This window comes from Epinephelus fuscoguttatus, linkage group LG6 (assembly GCF_011397635.1).
Source record: "Epinephelus fuscoguttatus linkage group LG6, E.fuscoguttatus.final_Chr_v1".
NCBI lineage: Eukaryota > Metazoa > Chordata > Actinopteri > Perciformes > Serranidae > Epinephelus > Epinephelus fuscoguttatus.
In genome coordinates, this window is record NC_064757.1 from 1,814,616 (window position 1) to 1,838,712 (window position 24,097).

At 41.2% G+C, this 24,097-nt stretch overlaps 1 protein-coding gene across 1 annotated transcript in view; it reads right to left on the bottom strand.

Moving 5' to 3' along the window:
• Positions 1–489: 489 nt before the first annotated feature.
• Positions 490–24,097, bottom strand: part of LOC125890489 (probable voltage-dependent N-type calcium channel subunit alpha-1B) — a 60,049-nt gene continuing 36,441 nt past the window's right edge. The window contains exon 4 of the mRNA XM_049579159.1: positions 490–1,576. Coding sequence (XP_049435116.1) covers positions 1,022–1,576 — 555 coding nt within the window. The 3' untranslated portion in view covers positions 490–1,021. The remainder of the gene's footprint in view (positions 1,577–24,097) is intronic.

The following is a 24,097-nucleotide window of genomic DNA, read 5'->3' on the forward strand; positions in this document are numbered from 1 at the left end:
CAAATTAAGAGCCAAAACCTTGACATTTAGGATGGAAGTAACAAACATTGTTTACTGTAAATGATAAATATCAGTATGGTGCTGTGAATTACAGTAGCAGTTACACAGCCCAGACTGCTTCAAAGAAATGTAATAAATCAATTGATATTTTATCACTCTTTTTTCAGTTCACATACATCACTCCCATTATTAATTCATGAGCATTTTCATTACTTCATTTTTTTCATTAATTTTTTTGTTCCTCCCACCCTTGAGGCCACTTTCCTTAAATGATACATTTTGTGTTGAGAATGATGACTGTAAGACAGAGAAAACCTTTTTTTTAATTATTATTATTATATAACAACTCTTCTAATCAAATCAACTTTAAATTAATCACATCACCTGATAATTTAACACTGCTTTTCATTTCACATCCATATTTAGTTTTCAGTTCATATTTTCATCTTCTCCATTTTTTAAAATCATTTTCATTACTTTCACCTCAGAGTGCAAGCACCTCATTTTATGCTTTAAGGTGGAAAAAAAAGCTTTACTCCATAGTAATCAAGAGACAAAAATAAATGTGAAGAGGAATACCAAAATACATAACTAGTCTTTACATGAATGTTTTTTTTTCTGGAAGGCTGGACTCATGAATGACACATAGCAGGTCTGATAGTTGTGTTGTGTTGTGTGAATGAAGTTCTGTTTAAGGGTCAATATGGTGCTGCCAACAAAACACTGAAGTCAAGGCAAATCTAGGACAGCTACTGTACAACATCTGGTATTGGCAGAAAGTCTAATCCTCTGTCTCATAATGCTATGTGCCCTTTGATAAAGATGAAACTTTTTTCTTCACATTCAAATATTACCTACTTCAAGCTTTTTCCCTACTTCGATTTTCTCCCTAACCTCTCTAAGATTGGATTAAACTACAGCATTAAACACACATAGTGACAATATAAACTAAAGCCTTCAAAGAAAATTAACTCATCACAATTCCTCAAAAATACATTAAAAAGATTGTTTTAAAGCCATGCTAGCACCATTCATCCTCCTCTGCCTCCTGGTAATACCTGGGTGCCCTGATGCCAGAGCCTAGGCTGGTGCTGCCCCCAGAGCTGAAGTGGTACCCGTTGGGCACCACAAGGTTCTGCTGCGGAACAGGAAGCAGAGCTCCCATCATGCGAGGCAGTGCGGTCCGAGATAGGCGTCCGGCATGGGCACTGGGCGACAGTGATGTCGCATCCTGATAGATGTCGAGCTGGTCCGTCAGGCTGCCATAGAGGCTGCCCAGGGCCTTGCTGTGGCTCTGGCCCAGGAAGGGCTCGGAACTGATACGAGTGACGGGGCAGGGAAGGTGGTGGGAGCCACTGTGCTGGAGGGCGTTGTGCTCCGACAGGCCACGGCTCAGCTGGCCAGGACTTAGAGAGGCCTGGCTGGAAATGAAGTGCAAAGGGGATGAATTGGCAGTCTTGTAGGCTACCCCGGGCCGTGGGGTGAGGGGGGTCTGGGGGAGCTGCCGACGTCCGTGGCTTGTTGTGCTCGAACTGGAGCTCAGTGCCACTGGGCTGCCTTTAACCCAACCACTGCCCTAGATGAAAATTGGACAAGCAATTTGAAAGGATAGAACAATGATGAAATTATGTGAGAAAGGAAAAGAAAGGGGAAGGAAACAGGGACAGGACCAACGGAGGGTGGAAAGGAAAGGAAAGACACCAAAATGTGATATGACATGACAGATTACAGAGAACAAATAAGGGAGAGAGCAAACAGAGAAGACATAATTAAAGAGCAAGCACTAATGGAGAGGTAATGACAAACAGACAAAATGGATGGAAAATGATGAAAAGAGAAAGTGGGAAAAGAAGTGAAAAGCCATGAGAGGCTGCACTAAAGGCAGATGGAGGAGAAAGCATTAGTAAGAGCATGCAGAGGGATCACAGTAATATCTCAACACAGTCTGTATTAATTTCCATTTTTCATCTTAATGTTTAATGTGCAGATATATAGACCTTCCCATTGCAATTCTGTTGTGAGGGCAACAGCTTTCATTCCTGTTTACTCCCTGTCAGACACCAAGGAAAATATAAAAGAAGGTATGGTCAAGACGTCAGTGACAGGTTCTAGAGGAGCCAGACTTTGGTGTCAGTTCTGTTGGACTCAATGGGGCAGGCACTGTAAATCCCACTATAAAATCTTTGTTGTTTTAACTTTGAAAAATCCTTCCACCAAATTAAAAAACACACATTATGTGATGCTTACTGATGTTTCTATCTAACTATGACCATTCATTTTCCTTGTTATTGGTCTCTCAACAGATCGTGGCTCTGTCCAGCAGCTGCATCTCAGCATCTTCTGCATATATTCTAATCGTCACTTGGAGAAAAAACGCAGTGGAACGTCATTCCTGTGCACTCCAGCAGCACTAAACCCTGCTCTTGCCAGACAAGGACTGAAATAATACTTTGGTATTTAGAAATCCCAAAGGTATGATTTTCGTTACCATCAAAAATACATGCCCTTCTCTTGCCTTTGTGCTCCACTGTCCCACAGGTTAACTCATATCGCAGCTGTGCTTGGATGGTGTGACGTGTGTGGCTGTGCTGCTGCTGTGGTCCTGCCTGATGCCTCCTACTGCTGCTGTTATCATTAATCATATTTCTACTGTCATTATACACACATATCTTCTAAAAAAGCCCACCCTGGATCCAGAGGTGTTAGCCAACTATAGACCAAAATCTAATCTTCCCTGTCTTTCAAAGGTCCTTGAGAAAGTAGTCACAGACCAGCTGTGTGACTTTCTCCATGATGATAATTTATTTGAGGAATTTCAGTCAGGATTTAAAGTGCATCATAGCACTGAAACAGCACTAGTTAAAATTACAAATGATCTTCTGATTGCTTCAGACAAAGGACTCGTCTCTGTACTTGTTTTATTAGATCTTGACACAATTGACCATCAAATTCTGCTACAGAGACTGGAACATTTAATTGGCCTAAAAGGTTCTGAACTAAGCTGGTTCAAATCTTATTTATCTGATCGTTTCCAGTTTGTTCATGTTAATGATTAATCATCCTTACGTACTAAAGTTTGTTTTGGAGTTCCACAAGGTTCTGTGCTTGAACCAATCCTATTCACTCTATATATGCTTCCCTTAGGTAAAATCATTAGAAATCACTCTGTAAATTTCCATTGCTATGCGGATGATACACAATTGTATTTATCAGTGAAGCCAGAAGAAACTGATCAATTAATTAATTAACTAATAAAAACCTGGATGAGCTCCAATTTCCTGATGTTAAATTCAGACAAAACTGAAGTTATTGTTCTTGGCCCCAAACACCTCAGAGACTCTTTATCTGATGACATAGTTTCTCTGGATGGCATTGCTCTGGCCTCTAGCACTACGGCAAGAAAACTCGGAGTAATATTTGACCAAGATTTGTCTTTTAATCCCCATTTAAAACAAACCTCACGGACTGCATTTTTTCATCTGTGTAATATTGCGAATGTTAGGTCTATCCTGACCCGAAGAGATGCAGAAAAATTGGTCCACGCTTTTGTTAACTCTAGGCTGGATTACTGTAATTCCCTATTATCAGGTAGCTCTAATAAGTCTTTAAAAACTCTCCAGCTAATTCAGAATGCAGTGGCACATGCACTGACAGAAATTACGAGGTGAGAACACATTTCTCCTGTTTTAGCTTCTCTGCACTGGCTCCCTGTAAAATCCAGAATTGAATTACTCCTAACTCATAAAGCTCTAAATGGTCAGGCTCCGTCATATCTTAGAGAGCTCATAGTGCCATATTAACCCACCAGAACACTGCGCTCTGAGAAAGCAGGTTTACTTGTGGTCCCTAAAGTTACCAAAAGTAGATAAGGAGCCAGAACCTTCAGCTATCAGGCTCCTCTCCTGTGGAATCATCTTCCTGTTGCGGTCCAGGAGGCAGACAACATCTCCACATTTAAGACCAGACTTAAGACTTTCCTCTTTGATAAAGCTTATAGTGTAGTTAGGGCCGGCTCAGGCTTGCCTTGTACCAGCCCCTGGTTAGGCTGACTTAGGCCTAGTCTGCCGGGGGACCTCCTATAATACATCAAGCACCTTCTCTTCTTCTCTCTCCCTCTCTCTCTCTCTCTCTCTCCTTTGCTAACACTCATGTCCTGTTACTGCATCTCACTAACTCGGCTTCTTCTCCAGAGCCTTTGTGCTCCACTGTCTCGCAGATTAACTTAAATCGCAGCAGTGCCTGGATAGTGTGACGTGTGTGGTTGTGCTGTTGCCGTAGTCCTGCCGGATGCCTCCTGCTGCTGCTGTTATCATATCAGTCCTCTTTGCTTGCGAGTTAAAATTTTGCTTGCACATCAGTCCTCTTTGCTTGCGACATAAAAAGTTTTGCTTGCAGATCAGTCCTCTTTGCTTGCGAGTTAAAAACTTTTGCTTGCAGATCAGTCCTCTTTGCTTGCGAGTTAAAGTTTTGCTTGCAAGTTCAACTGCACTTAATGGGCGGGACCTACACTGATGGATGAGAGAAGAGTTTCTATTGGTGGGTTTGACGTGGCTACACCCACGATTCCTTCTCTCCCACTGGAAATGTTCGACAGTCGGCATTATTACTACACCCCGGGGCATTGACCGTACTGACCGTTGCGCCGTCGAATAGTTCTGCCCTGGCTAAACAAAAGCAATCCACATGCACCAGTTCAAATAAAACATTCTTGCTATTATTAGGCCTAGTCCACACAGACCTGTGTACTTCTGAAACTGTGTATTATTCAATGCGATTTGGCTGTTTGGTAACATGCAACCTAGGCTTGTGCCAGTTTGAAAATTCTCCAACCGGTTTGATTTAAAGCCAAATATCTAACCGAACCGATATATCTAATTATATACCTAATTTTACCAGTGGGGGTCCCATTTGAGCTATTTTTCCCAATAAAAGCCCATTATAGGTGTAATGCGCTTCCAATCCACTAGGTGGCGGTAATGCTGTATTAACCTCCAATACACACAAGGTTACACAAGAAGAAGAAGATGCAGAAGGACACCAAGGAACCTTCCTCCAACTCCGCTCATTCAGTGAGACACGGTGGTTGAGAGGGCCAAGCAAAAGGACGTTCCTGTAGTAGTTCCACCCCCCCAAATAGTACCAGGAACTTCTTCAGTGGAAACGGGTTACTAGGGCAACAAACTGAATGACTGCTGACTCCCTCGCACTTTTTCCTGCCCCAGTGAAATTTGATCTCTCGCAGCAGCAGCAGACATCTGAGCGGAGCGGAGCTGCGGAGTCCCCCTGAAGCCTCTGAGAAAAACTAAACAAAACACTTGTAGGCTCCTCCACTTCATTTATAAACAAACATCACCTTATTAAGTTGTCATAATGCATGTTACAATGCAAGATAAGTTGAATATAGTCCCTTGACATGTCGCCAATGTGAAAAGCTTTTTTTTTTTTTTTTTCCTCCTCCGGTTGACGTGAATTAAACCGGGTGGAGCTCTTAAACCGGACCGAACCGGTTAAACCGGAAACCAGTACAAGCCTAACGCAACCGCACTTTTGGGCCCCCGAAACTGCGTTTCTTTGAAACTGGAGTCCAGGGTGAAGTTTTTGGAAGACTCCGGTACTTCCAGTATTTTATTACCTGTCTCCATTATTTGATGTCAGAGCAACGGTAAATAGCTCTTTTCTAAAAGTTTACTAACTACTAAAATCCCACATCCTGTGTTAAATACAATATATCTTAACTATATTTACAATGAAGCTTGATTCTGCACTCTGCACTTAGCTCGTATGAATGTTTACCGTTGCTATGGCAACAAGTGACAACTGACGTTAGCGTCAGTTAGCTTAGCTCAATCGTCCGACAAACAATAACCCATAAAATTATAATTCAACATATTTAAACAAAATCAACAACAGCTACCAACAGTTACAGTCCTTACAACCTTAGCTAATGTGTTGGCACAGGTTAGATTGTCAAAATTAAAGTATTAACAGCTTAAATCCCTGAGGAACTACGCTAGCATTAGTGACGGTTGCATCCACTCATATGCAGTTAACTTACGTTACAGTTCCCTCAAACAATATCACGAAGCACAATACAACTATATAAACAAATGATCTATTTAGGGTACACTACTGATAAAATCTGAAGGTGCTTAGGTGACATTTACCCACCTGAAAGAATAAATGAAAAGAAACAGTGATTTTGCTGGTCTTCAGTAGCTTTACTCTAGGTGTAACTGCCAACTGAAGAACGCAGCACAAACCAACCGTTTATATACCCAGATTTGCTCTTGTGCCTTTATTCAAATCAGTTATGCTTTAAATTGAATGGGGGGTATATGTATGGTATCTGTAAAGATACAAAATCGATATCATATGCATAAAATAATGTCATAATTGAGTGGGCAGATACACATAAATACCCTATATGTCCCACTAACTATGGCATATCCAGCTGCTTGACCTAACGACCAATGAAGGAGGCTGCTCCTGTTGCTAGCTACCCCAACTACACTACCACAAAAGCAACGATGGGCCTGCCAACGGAGGTTCTGGATCCGGCCGGGTTGGACCTCCATTGGCAGGCCCGTCGCTGCTTTTGTGGTAGTGTAGTTGGTTGTTCAGGCACCTCTGCTGTTGAATTAGGTTGCGGTATTTTTGTGGATCGGGTTGTGTTTATTTTCCGCACTTCCCTATTCTGGTATTGACTCTGACTACAGAACTACAGAACTCCCATGTTGTTTTGCAAGCGTACTAGGCTGATGAGCAGAATTTAAGAAACAGGCTAAATGACATGATGTTGCACACTCTTGTACAGTAGGTGGCGGTATGCACCTTTAAATTGTTTGCAATCCACCAACCGAGAGAAGAAGAAGAAAAAAATGCTTTGCAAGCCGTCATTTGGATTGAGACTGGCCAATAGAGACTGTCATACAGCTTTCAGTTTAGGCCCCGCCCACCAGGTTCAACTTTTTACTTGCAAAACTTTTTGACTTGCAAACGGAAGAAAAAGACTCACAAAAAAATGACTCGCAAACAAAACTTTCGGATTTGCAAACAAAACTTTTGGATTTGCATTTTTTAATCAATCATTTTTTACTTGCAATAAAACACTTTTTGATTGCAATATTGATACTTTTGCTCTCAAATCTTTTTTTTGATTGCAAAACCTACTCTGTTTGACTGAAAAATAAAGACACAAATATAGCTCCATAGAGGTTTCTACCATTTTTTTCCCCCGTTAAAGGTTTTTTGGTGGGAGGTTTTTGCTGTAAAGCCCTCTGAGGCAGATTGTTATTTGTGATATTGGGCTTTATAAATAAAATTGAAGGGGCGGCACGGTGGTGTGGTGGTTAGCACTCTCGCCTCACAGCAAGAGGGTTGCCGGTTCGATCCCGGGCGTGGGAGCCCTTCTGTGCGGAGTTTGCATGTTCTCCCCGTGTCAGCGTGGGTTCTCTCCGGGCACTCCGGCTTCCTCCCACAGTCCAAAGACATGCAGATTGGGGACTCGGTTAATTGGTAACTCTAAACTGTCCATAGGTGTGAATGTGAGTGTGAATGGTTGTTTGTCTCTATGTGTCAGCCCTGCGATAGTCTGGCGACCTGTCCAGGGTGTACCCTGCCTCTCGCCTGATGTAGCTGGGATAGGCTCCAGCCCCCCGCGACGGTTAGAAGATGAATGAATGAATGAAATAAAATTGATTGATTGATTCTACTAAGATGATAGGAAGATGCTGTGTTGACTTGATGTATTGTAGTGCACAGCATGTCCAGCACGGTCAGTCTCTACCAGAGGTGGGAGTAAGTCACACTTGTGCAAGTTACGGGCGAGTCTCAAATCTTCACCTTCACGTCTCAAGCAAGTTGAGTCAAATCATTGGTCAGATGAAGCAAGTCATAAGTCAAGTCATACTCAGAAACTCACAAAGTTAAGATAAGCTGCACCCAGTGGTGGAATGTAACAAAGTACATTTACTCAGGTACTGTAATTATGGATCTGAATCTTTTCTTCTCATGCCACCACCTCTGCTCCACTACATTCATTTGACAGCTTCAGTTACAAGTTACTTTTCAAATGAAGCTTTCTGCACACAAAACATATGAAAACATACAGGTACAGTTGAAATTATGAGTCAGTTAATGAACTGACAGGATATTAATTCAGAATCATTAAAGTCCTTTTTAATGCAAAACTATTTCATGGTTCCAGCTTCAAAAATGTGAGGATGTATTTTGAATAATGTTGAGATTTTAACTGTTGGTTAGACAAAACAAAGATTGTGAAGGTGTCACTGTGGGCTCTGGATAAGTGTGACGCCATTTCTCATTATTTCCAGATTTCTTACTGTCAAGTTACTGTTGGGTTTCAGTCTCAATGCCTGCCTAGCTCGACCTGGCATAGATAACAATAGAGGACACTGGACAAACTCCGCTCATTTTCCTTATTTATTGAAATGATGAAAAGTTTAAACATGAGGTTGATAACCTCAAAGAGAGAAAAATAATTCATGTCAGTTGATTCAATCAATAAATCCACGTCTTAAATAACACAAACGACTGAATTTCAATCAGATGATTAATGATTAAATCAAAATATCATATTTTCAATGTCAAATACTATTGCTCATATAATCAATTTCATGCTGTAGCAGATATTTCTTCAATGTATTTATTGCTTTTTTGACAAACATTAATGCTTTGTTTTATATCATATTTATATTATTTTTAAATCATATTTGTAATAATTGTTAAATAATTACTCTATCTAAGATCAAACTCTCAGCTTCCTGGATTGCAGCCGTCAGCTCATCCTCTCCATTTCTGGTCTGTAGGATAGTTTGCACTATTTTCCTGAACTCATCCAATCTTGTCTCACAGTCAGTAATTGTTTTGTCCAGGTCAGTTTCCTGCTTCTCGTCAAGCTCTGCTCCCTCACCATCAGCAATATCGGCCTCAATATCTGCCAGCAGACCAGCCCTGTATTCATCATTTGCATTGCTTACACTCCTAGCCTCAGGAGTGAGCCTTTTGAACTCTCGTAGCTCAGTCTCAGTCATACTCTGGGCTCCTCTGCTTAGGAAGTTTGCCAATTTGGTAACAGCACTTTTAGACAAGGCTGCTTTAGTTGTTTCACTGACTTTCCAAATACTTTCTTTGCTATTTTGTGATGACAAGTAAACACAGTCAGTATAGTTTTTAGTTTATCCCATTCACGTTGACAGTTCTCTTCTGACACACTTTAGGCTTTAATCCCTCCGGGCTCTAGTTTCCCGGCGCAGCGCAGGGTGGCGAACCCCGCGCAGAGCTAGTTTCAAGCAGCGCAACCCGAGGTACGCTCAGTTTGGTAGTTTGGCAGACCGAGGTGCGCTGAGATGGGTGTGGCAGCGCAGCAGGGGGAGGTGTCGACAGATCCAGCTTGGCGCAGTGACAGTTTCATGCCAAAAGGCTTCGCCGAAGGTGCGCTAAAAGCTCGCCAGCTGAAACCAGGTCTACTGTCAGCACAGGCGGAGCACAGCCGGTGTGAGCTGAAGTTTGGCTGACCGGCGGACAGTGCGCACACGTCACCAAAACCTCACAGGCAGGTTTCCAGAATATCAGGCACATTAATAATGCAATAATTACCCACAAAACCACTATTCAATGCAACTATCTGCAATCAGCATATAAATCTATCTCTATATCGACTGTCCTGTCACATCTGATGTCAGATCAAAGGGGATTGGCACTGTTTGGCACGCATAATGGAAACCCAACCTGATTTGATTAACACAGCTACAAACTAATGAGTTCACATCCCTCTCAGCCAACAACAAACAGCCACAGCATCAGATAGGGAGTATATATTCAGCATCTGTCATCTTAGAAAAATCAAAAGAAAAGAAACAGTGAGACTGCGAGAGAGAAAGAGAGAGCGCACGCGCACGAGAGAAACGCAACATTGATTTACAATTGTGGTGACCTCCTCCCAGGCCACCTTTGCATCATCAGCCCGTGGAGGTCTGCTCGCAGTTTTGTATATTCGGACACTGCGAGCTTGGACCTCCTGGACCAAAACATCAGTTTCCTCCTGGGAGAAGTTTGGCTGTCTGATGCTGCTGCTCTTTTCTGCCATGGCGAATTGAGTAAACTCTCATTACACCTTCGCGCAGCGCATTTAAAGGCGAGGAGAGGGGCTCATTTGATTGGTGTGATGTGTGTAAAACCCACTCCACGCCTTCTCTCCTCCCTCTTTCCGACTTGCGCAGGTAGGAGGGACGGAGGTGGGAAAGAGGAGTAGCTGTGCCAGGCGCACGGTGTGCTAAACTTGCAAAATCCGCCTGGCCACACCCAGTTGGCGAAGCGCAGGTGCGCTGTGCCCCCGCCTCGCCCGGTCTGCCAAACTAGAGCCCTCCGTCTTCACTGTCACAGCATATGGTTATCAACTGTCGAGTTACTGTTGGGTTTCAGCCTCAATGCCTGCCTGAACTTGATCTATAGACAACAACAGAGGACGCTCAACTCTGCTCATTTTCTTCATTTATTAAAATAATGAAAAGTTTGAGCATTAGGCTGATAACCTCAAAGAGAGAAAAATAAATCATGTCAGTTGATTCAGTCAATAAATTCATGTATTAAAAAGACCAGTGGGTAATATTTGGCATGGTTTATTGTCAAATCTGAATGTGAATCTGAATATTCTACCCATTAATATGTTTATATAAGTGTATAATCGCTATAAAATAAAATTTGTTTGGTTTTCGTTGCCTTATAATTATGCTTTTATATATATATATATATATATATATATATGTATATAGTATATAGCAAGGGCCTTGCTTTAGAGAGGTTGCCATCTTGCGCCACCATATATGTAAGGCAGCCCGAGCGGACAATCCAGCCAGCCAGAGAACGCGTTTCGCGTGTATAAATAAACCAATGAAGACAGCAGGAGGAAGGAAGAAGGAGGAGGAAACAGCAGAGAGTGTCAATAGTTTGTCGATAAAGAGTAGTGAAAGGTTTTTTTAGTTATAAAGTTTGCGAATGGACCACACTTACCACGAAACAGGAGAGAATGAACCCGAACCGTCATCTGCGAGGAAAAGAAGACGCAACATCACTCCTTGTGATGCACTCTCTGCGGCGCTTTTCCTCCTGATAATATATCTCCCCAACGATGGTAGCACCGAATCCCATTCTGTGCAGCAAAATGGGAGCAGACGATTCAGCCTCTCTTCTCGCCCGCTCAGTGTACTCTGGCTGTCATCTGTGTACTCCGACTCAAACAGGTATGGCTCTAGATCTGTGTCCACTACAAGAAACTCTTCAAAATTGCGTTCAAAGTCGTCCATTGCAGCTACTATAGTCCGGAGATATTGCTAGGCTAAATAAACACCTGAGCTCTGTTTACAGGCTACGCTGTCAGTCAGTGCGCGGGCTGGAGATTGGTGGAGCAGAGAGGGGAGGGGGTGCCTGCTAGGTACTGTAAACGAGTATGTGTGTATGAAGTGTGTGTGTTACGCCAGAAGAGTCAGAGTTTGGGACAGAGTCTTTTACCCCCTGGAGTGTTACCGGAGTTTTTGGAGTGCTCAAATAAACTGGCCTTTTTCCCGAACGCTACTCTGGCCTCCTGCTCGTGAGGGATTCATTACAATATCGTAACATGGTTTAGATTTCTAAATAAACATTTACCTCGTCGCTAGATAGACCTACTCCTGAAAAACTCGTGTCTGTGCAAGGCTTTTTGTCCCTACGAGGCCACCGTCATTTACCCGACAGGAGGGGTGAGTGAGTGAGCCCTGCAATCTAGAATTTGACCACTGATGTCACTGTTTTCAACCCATTTTACACACTGGCCCTTTAAATAACATAAACCACCACTGGATTTCAATCAAATGATTATTGATGAAATCAAAATATCATGTTTTCCATGTCAATACTATCGTTAATATTATCAATCTCATGCTGTACCGGATATTTATTCAAAGTATTTTTTTCTGCATTTTCTTTTAAATATTAATGCTTTGTTTTAGATTATATTTATATTCCTTTTAAACAATATTTGTAATAATTGTTTAATCATTTTTACTTATCTAAGATCAATCAGTACTTACAACTTATAATCATAAAGTCCATTAATGAATTAAATTACTTTTTCAGTCACTTAATCAAATACTTCTATAAATAATCATAAATCATGACTTTCATTTCATTTCTTTTCATTCCAGCCTTTGAAATATAGTTTCCGCAGTCAAGCCAATAAATCAGTAGATAGCTTGCCTGTGTTTCTCCCCGTCTATCCACATTTGTAGTCCGGCTTTCAAGATGCAAATATCTTCATATTGTCCAGTTGACACTCCATCAGACTTTGTATGACAAGACCAGCGCACTTCACCTTTGCGCACCCAGACAACTGTAGCCTAATTATGCATGCGTGACAGGGCAGTAGTCACCATATACAATGAGGGGGACACAGCCCCCCCCCCCCATGGCCCAAAATGCCCCCAGTATATAACTGAACCTGAAAAACAACAACAAAAAAACGTTCAGGCCAGGTCAAAGAGCAGCATGGAGCACAGAGAAGTAAGTCAAGATCATATCGACAAGAAAACGTCCAGAATTTTTTTTTTACTGTAAACAAAGTGGCAAATATTATCTTGGAGGACATCATTGCGCTTGTTGACTATTTTTTTTATTATCATAGATGTAAATATTGTATGTTTCTTTTAGATAAAACACATTTTTGACAAACCACATGTTTTGGACAGCTGTGAAGTGACAGAATGTCCCAGCATCATAGTTCTTATATTGCCAGATTCCAGAGAGTCTCCCCTCTTCATATATGGCAGAATATGTCAACTTCCAATTTGCTATGGTGAGATACAAAGAAGAAAGAAGAAGAATTTAGTAACAGGGATTAGTTTTTTTCATTGATTTAAAAATTAATATAAAATAGAGGCACATAGGAGGACATGTAATGATGGCAATTAATTTTGCTATATAAAAACTGGCATGCTATTTACACGCCATCCTATGCAAACATGTTCATGTGCTCAGTGTTCTCCGACAAATTGCGATGAAATACTAAGTCGTAGAGTGGTTCCTGTCAGACCGCTTTTTGTCAGTGGCAGGCAACAGCAAACTGCTTCCGGACCTTTTAAAATAAAACTAATGTAAGCTATTTTATTGAGTCGCCTTTTTGAGTTCCCTCCTTTAAGCAGTTACACATTGTATATGGCTAGTGCTTTTAATGTCATCGACTATACTGTAAAAACAAAACAACAAATGCTAACATTGACGCTAGATGCCACCAAACTTTTATTAATTTGATGAAGAATATGTATAAAGAACCAATAGCAAGAGTTAGAGTCAATGGGATCCTTTCTAAGACTTTTAATTTAAAAAGAGGAACAAGACAGGGAGACCCATTATCCCCACAATTATTCGCTTTATATATAGAACCATTAGCAGAAAGGATTAGGATAAATAAGAAGATAAAGGGTCTTAAAATTAAAGAAGATGAACAGAAATTAGCAATGTACGCGAATGATATTATAGTGTACCTCACAGATATATGTAACTCATTGCCAGCGTTACTAGATGAAGTTAGAAACTATGGAGTAATGTCCGGTTATAAGTTAAATTTAAATAAAACTGAAGCTATGGAAATTGGTACCCATTTGGAGAGATACTTTAAAAAACAATTTGATTTTACATGGGACCAGAATAAAGTGAGGTATCTAGGAGTTATTATACCCAATAATTTAGATTTACTATATCATTGTTTCGGGAATCTGGAGAATTTGGTAAAGCAAGATCTGAATAGGTGGAAAATCTTACCTCTCACATTATTGGAAAAGATAAATACCATTAAAATGAATATTTTGCCACGTTTTTTGTTCTTATTTCAGAATTTGCCTATGTATATACCACCCACATGTTTTAATGTTTGGGATGGGCTGCTTAGAACATTTTTATGGGATGAAAAGAAGCCAAGAGTGAAACTCAAAATCCTGCAACAAAAAAAAGAAAGAGAGGGACTTGCATTACAAAGTTTAATTAATTACTATTACTCAGCACAGGTTAAACCAATTTTAATGTGGATGAATAATGAGATGAGACCCAAATGGAAACTCATCGACTTTAATTTGGTTGAATCACTCAGTACTTTGATTTTCTCAGACTCTAAAAAAAACACAGATTAAAACACAAAGTTACTTGCAGTGGACTCTTTTGAAAATATAGCAAATAGATATAAGAATCACTTCCACCGATATTTGCAAGTGAGAAACTATTTGAAAGAAAAAGTCCAAATTAGAGCTCTTGGAGATCTCCATCTCCTTCTGAGACATATGATAAAGGCTAATCAAAACCATAATTTTAAAAAGATAACTGGACAAATGTACCAAATAATTAAGGAATACAGAATTGAAGAATGACATAGTTTCTCTAGATGGCATTGCTCTGGCCTCTGCCACTACCGTAAGAAACCTCGGAGTAATATTTGATCAAGATTTGTCTTTTAATTCTCATTTAAAGCAAACCTCACGGACTGCATTTTTTCATCTGCGTAATATTGCGAAAATTAGGCCTATCCTGACCCGAAAAGATGCAGAAAAATTGGTCCACGCTTTTGTTACCTCAAGGCTGGATTACTGTAACTCTCTATTATCAGGTAGCTCTAGTAAGTCCTTAAAAACTCTCCAGCTAATTCAGAATGCAGCAGCACGTGTACTAACAGGAACTAAGAAATGCGCTCATATCTCTCCTGTTTTAGCTTCTCTGCACTGGCTCCCTGTAAAATCCAGAATTGAATTTAAAATCCTACTGTTAACTTATAAAGCTCTAAATGGTCAAGCTCCATCATATCTTAGAGAGCTCATAGTGCCATATTATCCCACCAGAACACTGCGCTCTGAGAACGCAAGGTTACTCGTGGTCCCTAAAGTCTCCAAAAGTAGATCAGGAGCCAGAGCCTTTAGCTATCAGGCTCCTCTCCTGTGGAATCATCTTCCTGTTACGGTCCGGGAGGCAGAAAAAGTGGATCTGTAATGCACTGCCTTTGACAATGTTGTAAGCAATAAAAGGTTTGCCATCTTAGTCATAATGTGATCGACTGGCAACCCTATCTCACAGAAATACTTGAAATGACCACGACCTCTTAACACCACATTCTGTGGTGGCGGCACGTAATGGGTTAAAATTACCTGTCGGTCCAGGGAATTTATGCGTCCACCACGACAAAAGATCCTAATTGACTTTACATTGGCATTGTTTCCGTGGTACAGTACCAGCACGTAATGGGTTAAAATTACGTGCCAGTACCACGGAAAAAACGCCAATGTAAAGACAGTTAGGATCCTTTGTTGTGGTGGACACATGAATTCCCTGGTTTAACAACGTTATGTCAACATTGTTTTCCTCAATGATATCTTTAACATTTCTGTATACACACAAAAACATGAAAGTGTCCTTGATAACTCAACAATATGATAGGTTAATTTTAAGACCATAAAATAAAATAAATGTATTTCACCAGCTTTTGATAGCATATGGCTATAACAGCATTGTACTGTGGGCGGATGTGGCGCGTTCGACTACTGTTTTGTATTGTCTGCCGTTTGTGGGCTTCATTCCATTTCAAATTGCCGCCAGTCTGCGGCAACCCGAATCCAAATGCCACTCTCTGTTAAGAAAAGTTTCACATGTTCACATATTCATACACTTCATTTCTTTGTCCATAACGCAGACCATATTTCCTTTGTACAGTCAATATTTCATTTCACGTTTTATATACCATTTCTGGACTATTAGGCTACTATTCCACTCTGTAAATAGATTTGCCAGGTAGGCAATCCTGCCAGGACCCTCTTGTTTTCCTGCTCATTATTAGGGGCTGGGCAGCCTAAGCTGCCAGGACCCTATTGTTATCCTCCATCTTCTTCTTCTTCTTCTTCTTCTTCTTCTTCTTCTTCTTCTTCTTTCTTCTTTTTCTTCCGAGGAAATCCTACTTCCCATGCGTGAAAAATCACCAAACTTTGCTCAAAGGTCCAGTCCCATGCCAGATTGCCTCAGCTGCAAAAACAGGCCAATAGTCCTGATGGTGGCGCTACAGCAAGCCTCTAAAGTTCAAAAGTTTGAAAATTCACAACAAATCAACCATATGTGCTACAGATAAGCAACTTTCACCAAAATGTAGCCCCAATACTGAACAAACTTTTGTACATTTAAACCTATTGCAAATTATGAAGTCCATCACTCTGTTTTTTTTTTCAAAAACTGTAAAACTTATTAAACCTATCTCCTCCCACAATTTTTGCTCATTTGACACCAAACTTACTACAGAGCATCTTCAGACTGCCCTACACAAACAATCCACACAGATTTTTGATTTATCGAAAATTGAGCCTACAGTGTATCAAAATGTTTGACTGTAAATGGTATTGTAAACATATACTTGCAAATTCTTGCTAAATACATTTTCAATGTTCATGAAAAAAACTGACAAAATTTTAGAGTCATGGTAGATGATGTTTGGAAAATATCACAATTTTATCTCAGAAACTGAATTTTTTTTTTTTTTTTTTTTTTACAGCATTTTGAATTTCGCTCTCATGCGAACAATTTGAGTCAATGCAAAAATGGCATTTTTAAACATCAGTTTTTCACTTATGGAGCCAATAAATCATTCTTAAAAACAAATTACCAACATCTCCATGCTGTCTAGATGCAATTTTCGGATTTTTGTCTTAATACTGAATTTTTGACAGCCGTTTGAAATCTGCCTTTACACACTAACAGCTGCTGTCTTCCACACAGGTGACTGGCTTAGTCAATTTGTGAAGCTACATGTGACATTTCCGTGTGCCAATTAGCTCAGTGAGATAGAGGCTGGTTCTTGGTGTTGAAGATTGTGAGTTCAAGTCTCAACTCATGCAACATTTCCATATGAGAAATCTACCCAAACTTTTCATAAACGTCCAGTCCCAAGCCAGATGTCCTCAACTGGAAACACAAGACAGTAGTCCTGATGGTGGCGCTACAGCAAGCCTCTAAATTTCAAAACTTCATAACAAATCAACCATATGTGCTACAGCTTTGGAACTTTCACTTTGAAATTTGCTTTTCCATGGCATGGATGGCTACTGTCTGGCACCCTGATGCTTGCCTTAGTCAATTTGTGAAGCCACACATGAACTGTCACTTGCCAGTTGGCTCAGTGAGATAGAAGATGGACCTCAGTCTCAGAAGTTGTGAGTTCAAGCCTCAGCTAAGGCAGAACGGACATTCTAATGTGAAAGTCCTATGTTCAGGCATCATACTGGATTAGATGTGGATTAAAGACTACTAAGGTTAAAATAATTATGATCCAGACAGTTTTGCGGAGAGACAAATACTCTTTATCAACACTTTTCCCTATTATCCCTTGTCTCTTTTCCCTGTTTATTTGGCTTAGCTATCAGTCAATATGCAGAGTCTCCAATAGCTACTTTTACATTTTAAATTTTTTTTCATCTTTGTCACCATGGATATAGCTTTAAGATAGATCAGACCAGTTTGTTCATAATTGCTAGCAGTTAATGTTATTCTTACTTTCTTGTTCTTGAGTTTTTTCTTTCCTTGGTATATTATGAGTCTGATCACTTCAGCCACTCATCCACAATTTGAAGGGCATGCCATAATTATATGATGTAACTTCTATGTTGTGATATGCTTTGTTTTAGTGTGTGTGTACATTTTTCACATGGGCTTTTACATATACCTACAGAAGCCCAAAACGGTCATACATACATACATTTTATTTCCTCCGTTTTCTCATGATAACAAGATAATTCCTCCGTTTTCCCATGATAACGAGATAATTTTCCTCCGTTTTCCCGTGAAAACGAGATAATTAATTTGAGAGATAATGAATGAAACGTGATAGGCCTGAGATTTTACATCACAGTGACATGTCATGCTGACTGACGTCTCCTTGAACACCAACGTTAAGCCTAGTTCTCTGCTTGTTTGTGTTTTGTTTTGTGTTTTGCAGCGTGCATATCAGTCTGCTCCTCTCACTCAGGAGAAACTGGACACAAATAACCAACCCGTGTGTATCGATACCTAACGTCAATGGCGCCACCAGGGGGTCCGACTACCCATAACTCCGACCCGCTAATCTGACCATGCAGGTCTACAGCGAGTTTTATCATTTTAGTCCCATAATGTCGACTGCCCATTAATCCGACCATTTTAATGCCATTATTCCGACCGTCAGATTTCATACCCAGTAGTCCAACCGTCCTTTAGTCCGACTACAACACTTCCAACATGGAGCAGTCTGTGCATTTCTCCCTCACTGCGCCGGCACGGACTGTGAGGACAGTTGTGTTTATCTCATCGACGGAAATCACATCCATCTGCTATATGTGACGTACATGCCCTTATTTGGATAACACATCCTGGTATTTCCCACACACGGGAAGATGTTTTAAGCAGGGGGGGCTGCCATTTTTTCCTGCTGTATAGCGCATTGCACATCGCCGCTCACTAGGCTGCTGACTGGCTGCCATAAGCTATACACAAATAAAACATTAAGAAGTTCTAACGAATGCAAATTTTATTACATTTTTTCCATAAGGAGGCCAACAGTAGAATTCACCACATGACAAAAGCAGACAAGAACTATCGAGCACTGTCCTTGGTGCTGAAGATATCCCAAAGCCTGTTACAGGCAGCAGTTATAACAAAATCACTTTAAGCGCTGCCCTTGGTGCTGAAGATGCAAAAACAAACAAATGTTTATACTCCAAAACTCACTACTTCTGACATGTCAAACCAAGACAGTGTACATAGATAAAAAAACCCCAACATCATCAGAAAAACAGAAGTCCTGCAAGCCAACAGCAAGCGGCGATCACCATGGCCAAATAACGTCACATATCTGTAACTCAGAAAGCACTCGGAGAGAACAGACCTCCGCCAAGCAGCTCGGATTTCCCGCCATTTTATTATTTTATCCACTTCGCTTCAACCGATCACCACCAAAATTTTATCATCTGTACCTTGTCCCATTATCAACCTTTCCTGAAAATTTCATCAAAATCCGTTCAGAACTTTGAGTTATTTTGCAGACAAACAAACAAACAGACGAACAGACCAACGCCAGCGAAAACATAACCTCCTTGGCGGAGGTAATAAAGAAATAAAAACAAGACAGGTGTTGGCAACTAAGACTGTTGCTGCTGCAGCTACTATTAGGCTACTATTGTTATCCAGGAAGCAAAGATTGTTTAACCTATAATTCCACATTATGTAGCTTTCTTTCCACAGCAAATAGGCTACATTATTTCCTTTTATTACACGGCTCTATTAAATGCTGTATTCTGATTGGTCAGTCGCGGCATTCAGCGGTCTGACATTACTGTTGCTAGTAGCAACGGTCATTACACAGTTGCTATGTAGCCCAGCGTTGCTAGGGACGCTGCCCTGCAAGACTGCAGCTGTCAAACAACTTCCGAGGGAAAAAACAAACAGAAGTGGCTGATTTTAACATTTCTTTTAACTTATTTGGAGAGGAGCTACAAGCATTTTGAGGAATGGGATGCCGCTGAAGAAAAAGAAAAGGAGAAGGAAAGAAAAAAACTCAAGCGAAAAACGGCACAAGGAACTGACACCTGAAGAGCTTCAAGTGATAGAGGAGGATAAAGATGAGATAAATACAAAAAAGACAACAAAATGGGCTACTGTACTATACTGTACTGTACTACTACTACTACTACTATACTGACGGACTTCCTCTGCCAAAAACAAAAGAACACGGATTTGAATACACACTCGGCAGTCATGCTTAATGACATTTTATGCGAGTTTTATGCCTCGGTTCAGTCCACTAAGCCTGGGTGAGTACAAAACTTTCACCAAAAGTTGTTGAATCTGGTCGGTTTTAATGCACTTCGCGGAGGCAGACAACATTATTTATTTAACTGATAATTAGCTGTGTAATAAGCGGGATAATGTATAATGAGCCGGTGAATACTGGGAAAATAACTCCCTTCAGGGGAATAGAACCCTGCGCGTAGGGGTTCTATTCCCGTCGGGAGTTATTTTCCCAGTATTCACCGGCTCAGTATATATTATCCCTTACTTAACTAATGGCTCAGAGAAATGCCGTCTAGTAAAGTTAAATATTTTCACCACCATTTTAGTTATGAAATAGCCTTATGATATTCAAGGTGCACGCACAGGATCTCACACGCATAAAACGTGACTGGAATTAATAAACAAGCGGTAAGTGCACAGTTATTTGTTTTCTGTATCGGCGTGACGCGCTGTGTTAATTGAGTGAATCGTCCGAGCCAGACGCGTGTTAGTTTGAGTTTGATTTAATTACACTAAAGTTGTTGAGTTAAACTAACCATACAAGTCCTTTTCGTTTTTATGCAATTTATTGCTGCATTTTGAAAGCAAAAAGAGTTAAGTTTTTTGGGGGTTTCATGTTATAGCAGGGGTTTCAGCTTGGCACTGTGAACCTGTGCCTCCCGTGACCTGTAAAAGTTGCGTTGTGACATAAGCCTCAGTTTCTGTTGTTGGCGAATTGTTACAAGCTGATGAATTCACTGGCTAGGGCAAAACGTTAGATGGATGGATTGTCTCTAACAAAATACTTTCTGTAGATGTGCTGCAAGAACGGATTCATGCTTACTATACATCTGCAGCCAGAGCGTAATACACTGTCAATAGGATTTATGTGTGGGAAATACCAGAATGTGTTATCCAAATTAGGGCATATACGTCACATATAGCAGATGGATGTAATTTCCCATTGATGACTGTCCTCATAGTCCGTGCCGGCGCAGTGAGGGAGAAATGCACAGACTGCTTCATTTTGGAAGTGTTGTGGTCGGACTAACGCACGGTTGGACTACTGGGTATGAAACTGACGGTCGGAATAATGGCATTAAAATGGTCTGATTAATGGGTGGTCACATTATGGGACTAAAACGATAAAACTCGCCGTAGACCTGCATGGTCAGATTAGCAGGTCGGAGTTATGGGTAGTCGGACCCCCTGGTGGCACCACTGATGTTAGGTATCGATACACACGGGTTGGTTATTTGTGTCTAGTTTCTCCTGAGTGAGAGGAGCAGACTGATATGCACACTGCACGCAAGTTTCATTGTGTGTTAGTAGCCTATTATTGCTTAAAAAAAAACCCGAACCTCACTAGAAGCCATCAAGTGAGCTGACAAACAGCTGTTGTAACATTAATTCATTCCTTGCACAAAACACAAAACAAAACACAAACAAGCAGAGAACTAGGTTTAACGTTGGTGTTCAAGGAGACGTCAGTCAGCATGACATGCCACGTGTGATGGAAATCTCAGGCCTATCACGTTTCATTCATTATCTCTCAAATTAATTATCTCGTTATCACGAGAAAACGGAGGAAAATTATCTCGTTATCACGAGAAAATGGAGGAAAATTGTCTCGTTATCACGAGAAAACGGAGGAAATAAAATGTATGTATGTATGACCGTTTAGGGCTTCCGTATATACCACACATTCAGCGTTTTATGATGAAATAGATTATGACTTCTTAAGAAAGAGACCATTGAGCTGCTGGTTAAGTGCTGGGTCAGCCATCAGTGTTTAACAATGTTATTGAAGCTACAGGAAACAGAATAACAAACATATTTATAAAAAAGAAACATCAGTATGGGATTTAGAAACAGTAATTTGTCTGTGCTGTTTTGAGACCAACAACAGGATACACTAGAGTTTTATTTTAATGAGAATTTAAACTACACATAGGGCCTAACATTTCCCAATAATCGTACAAGTGTTTTTTTCCTGCTTAGCCTAATTTTATTTTATTTGTGCAGTTTTGCTGCTGAAAGGTGTTGGGAAGAGGAGGAGCCAAATATGATCATTGGCTAATCAATTCATAATTATTAATATTAATTATGGATTATTAAAATATTTGATTAATTAATTAATAATTAATTAATTATTACATAAGCATAATAATCAAATTAGCTTACAGCGGGGCACCACCGGGAAAACCGGACCAATGATCAGACGTAAATTCAGTCTCAAGAGTGTTCACTTAGGAAGCTAATTCTAGGGAGATATCAGCAACTATAAGATGAACAGGAAGGAGTGGAGCTCAGGCACTGACTTTGTCAACCAGCTTCATCACAGTATACAATGAAAAACCAAAGCAACTTCTCTTTGCAGTATAACAGGGTTTATTCACACTGATGACATTAATTTACAACCAACATCAACATTGCTCTATAAACCCTATCAACTATAAAACATTACTGAATCAACCAGCAAGCATCAAGAAGGGTGTGTGTGTGTGTGTGTGTGTGTGAGAGAGTGGGTGAGTGAGCGAGAATGTGTGTGTGTGTGTGTGTGTGTGTGTGTGTGTGTGTGTGTATGTATGTCTGAGCGAGTGGGCGTGTGAGGGAGAGAGATGCGTGTGAGCGTAGCAAGATGGCGGCTGTGACGCTGCGAGCTACGTCACGCAATGGCGGCCTGCCAAGAAAGCACGCACTCAGAAAGGAGGAGCCGGTAGAGAGGGAAGTTCAATTGCTCGGCTCCAAGTGTAGGTTAGTGGAAGAGAGGAAGAGAGAAAGGAAGCACTCAGAAGTGTGGTCACGCAGGCGGTATTGAGATGCAGTAACCCGTCTGTGTTACGCAGAGACGCGCTCGGCTCAGCTGGTGAGCGGCGTGAATCTGGACATTGAACCAACACAGCCGAAATACTGATCAATCCCGCGTGCGGGGCGACACAATAGCGGTCTGACGAGGTCGGATCACTACGTATTACAAGCAGACACAAACGGGCAGGAGAATAACAGACAGCAGCAACACAGGCAATATTTTTACAATAACAATGCAGCCAAAATCGGACGCGGTCCGTATCAACAAGCCCTTACAAACTTAAAAGAAAACACACACTAACTACTATCTGCCCAGAGCTAAAGCCTCTTACTGTTGCAGAAGGTGGAGTGATGTGTCGGTCGCTTCCTCGCGTCCTTTGTTACGGCAGAGGTGAAGTGGTTAGCGGCTCACAGCGGCTAACGGGTCCTCAGCGAGGGGCAAGTCTCTGGCGGCGAGTTAATTCCGGCTCGTGGCGGGAATCACTCGGGAAAGAAGGGGGTCCTTGTCCTTCTTCTTGAAGCAGGCAGTCCTTGTTATCTACCAAACTTCGCATCCGCGGGCATCCGGGTGAGAGGGTCAATCCGTGGTCTCGGGCTATTCTGTGTTCCTCGGCGCACAGAGTGAGGGAGAGGAGAGGAGATCAGCTCGACCAGCGAGGGAAATCCGTAGGCCTAAAACGCGTCTAACTGTGCACAGTAACTCTTTCTAAAGCGTTCGCCACGTGGGACGAGTTGCTAAGCTTTAGGAACAGTTGTGGGTACTTCTATTAGCTATGAGGATCACAGCCAGAAGCGTTTCCCTCAGGTACGCTCTGTGATGATATACCCGGCGTGACGTCACCGGTGCGGGGTTGGCGTGGCGGATTTCACCCAATGGGAGCTGTGTATTTCAAGGGACCTCTGCTGGTCAGCTGGGGTGCTGTGTTGGGGGTTGAATCAGCTGATTCACACAGAGAAAGGGGTGGACTGATTCCTTTGTTCTTTTGGGCGCCAACATGTGGTCTCAGGCTTTGATTGTTACATGTAGGCCCAAAAGTTTATGGATAAAGTGTAGGCCTTTGTTAGAAATCCTTATGCAGGCACAACATCCCCTTTTGATCTGAAGAGTGGGGTGTCGGTCACAGTCTTTGGATCAACATAGGGCCGGACAGTTCCTAAATTGGATGTTAATTGAGTTCACAGTCCATGTGTTCCTGGGAACCAAAAGATGATTAGTCCGTACAGTTCATAGCGCATTGAGGACTTTAGCATCTGGGCAATTACTTGAGGCTATCTCTGGGCAGATTTCTTACTAACTCTAAACATTTCTTACAATTAAAAGAAAAAAAAGAAAGGAGAGAAGAGAAAAAAAAAAAACATCACTTCAAAACTTCATAATGAACCACATTCTTTGCTGCTTTTCGGCTTATCTTCACAACATCGGAATAGTTGGAAAAGAAAGGGGAAGGAAAGGAAGCAGAAAGCAGGAAGT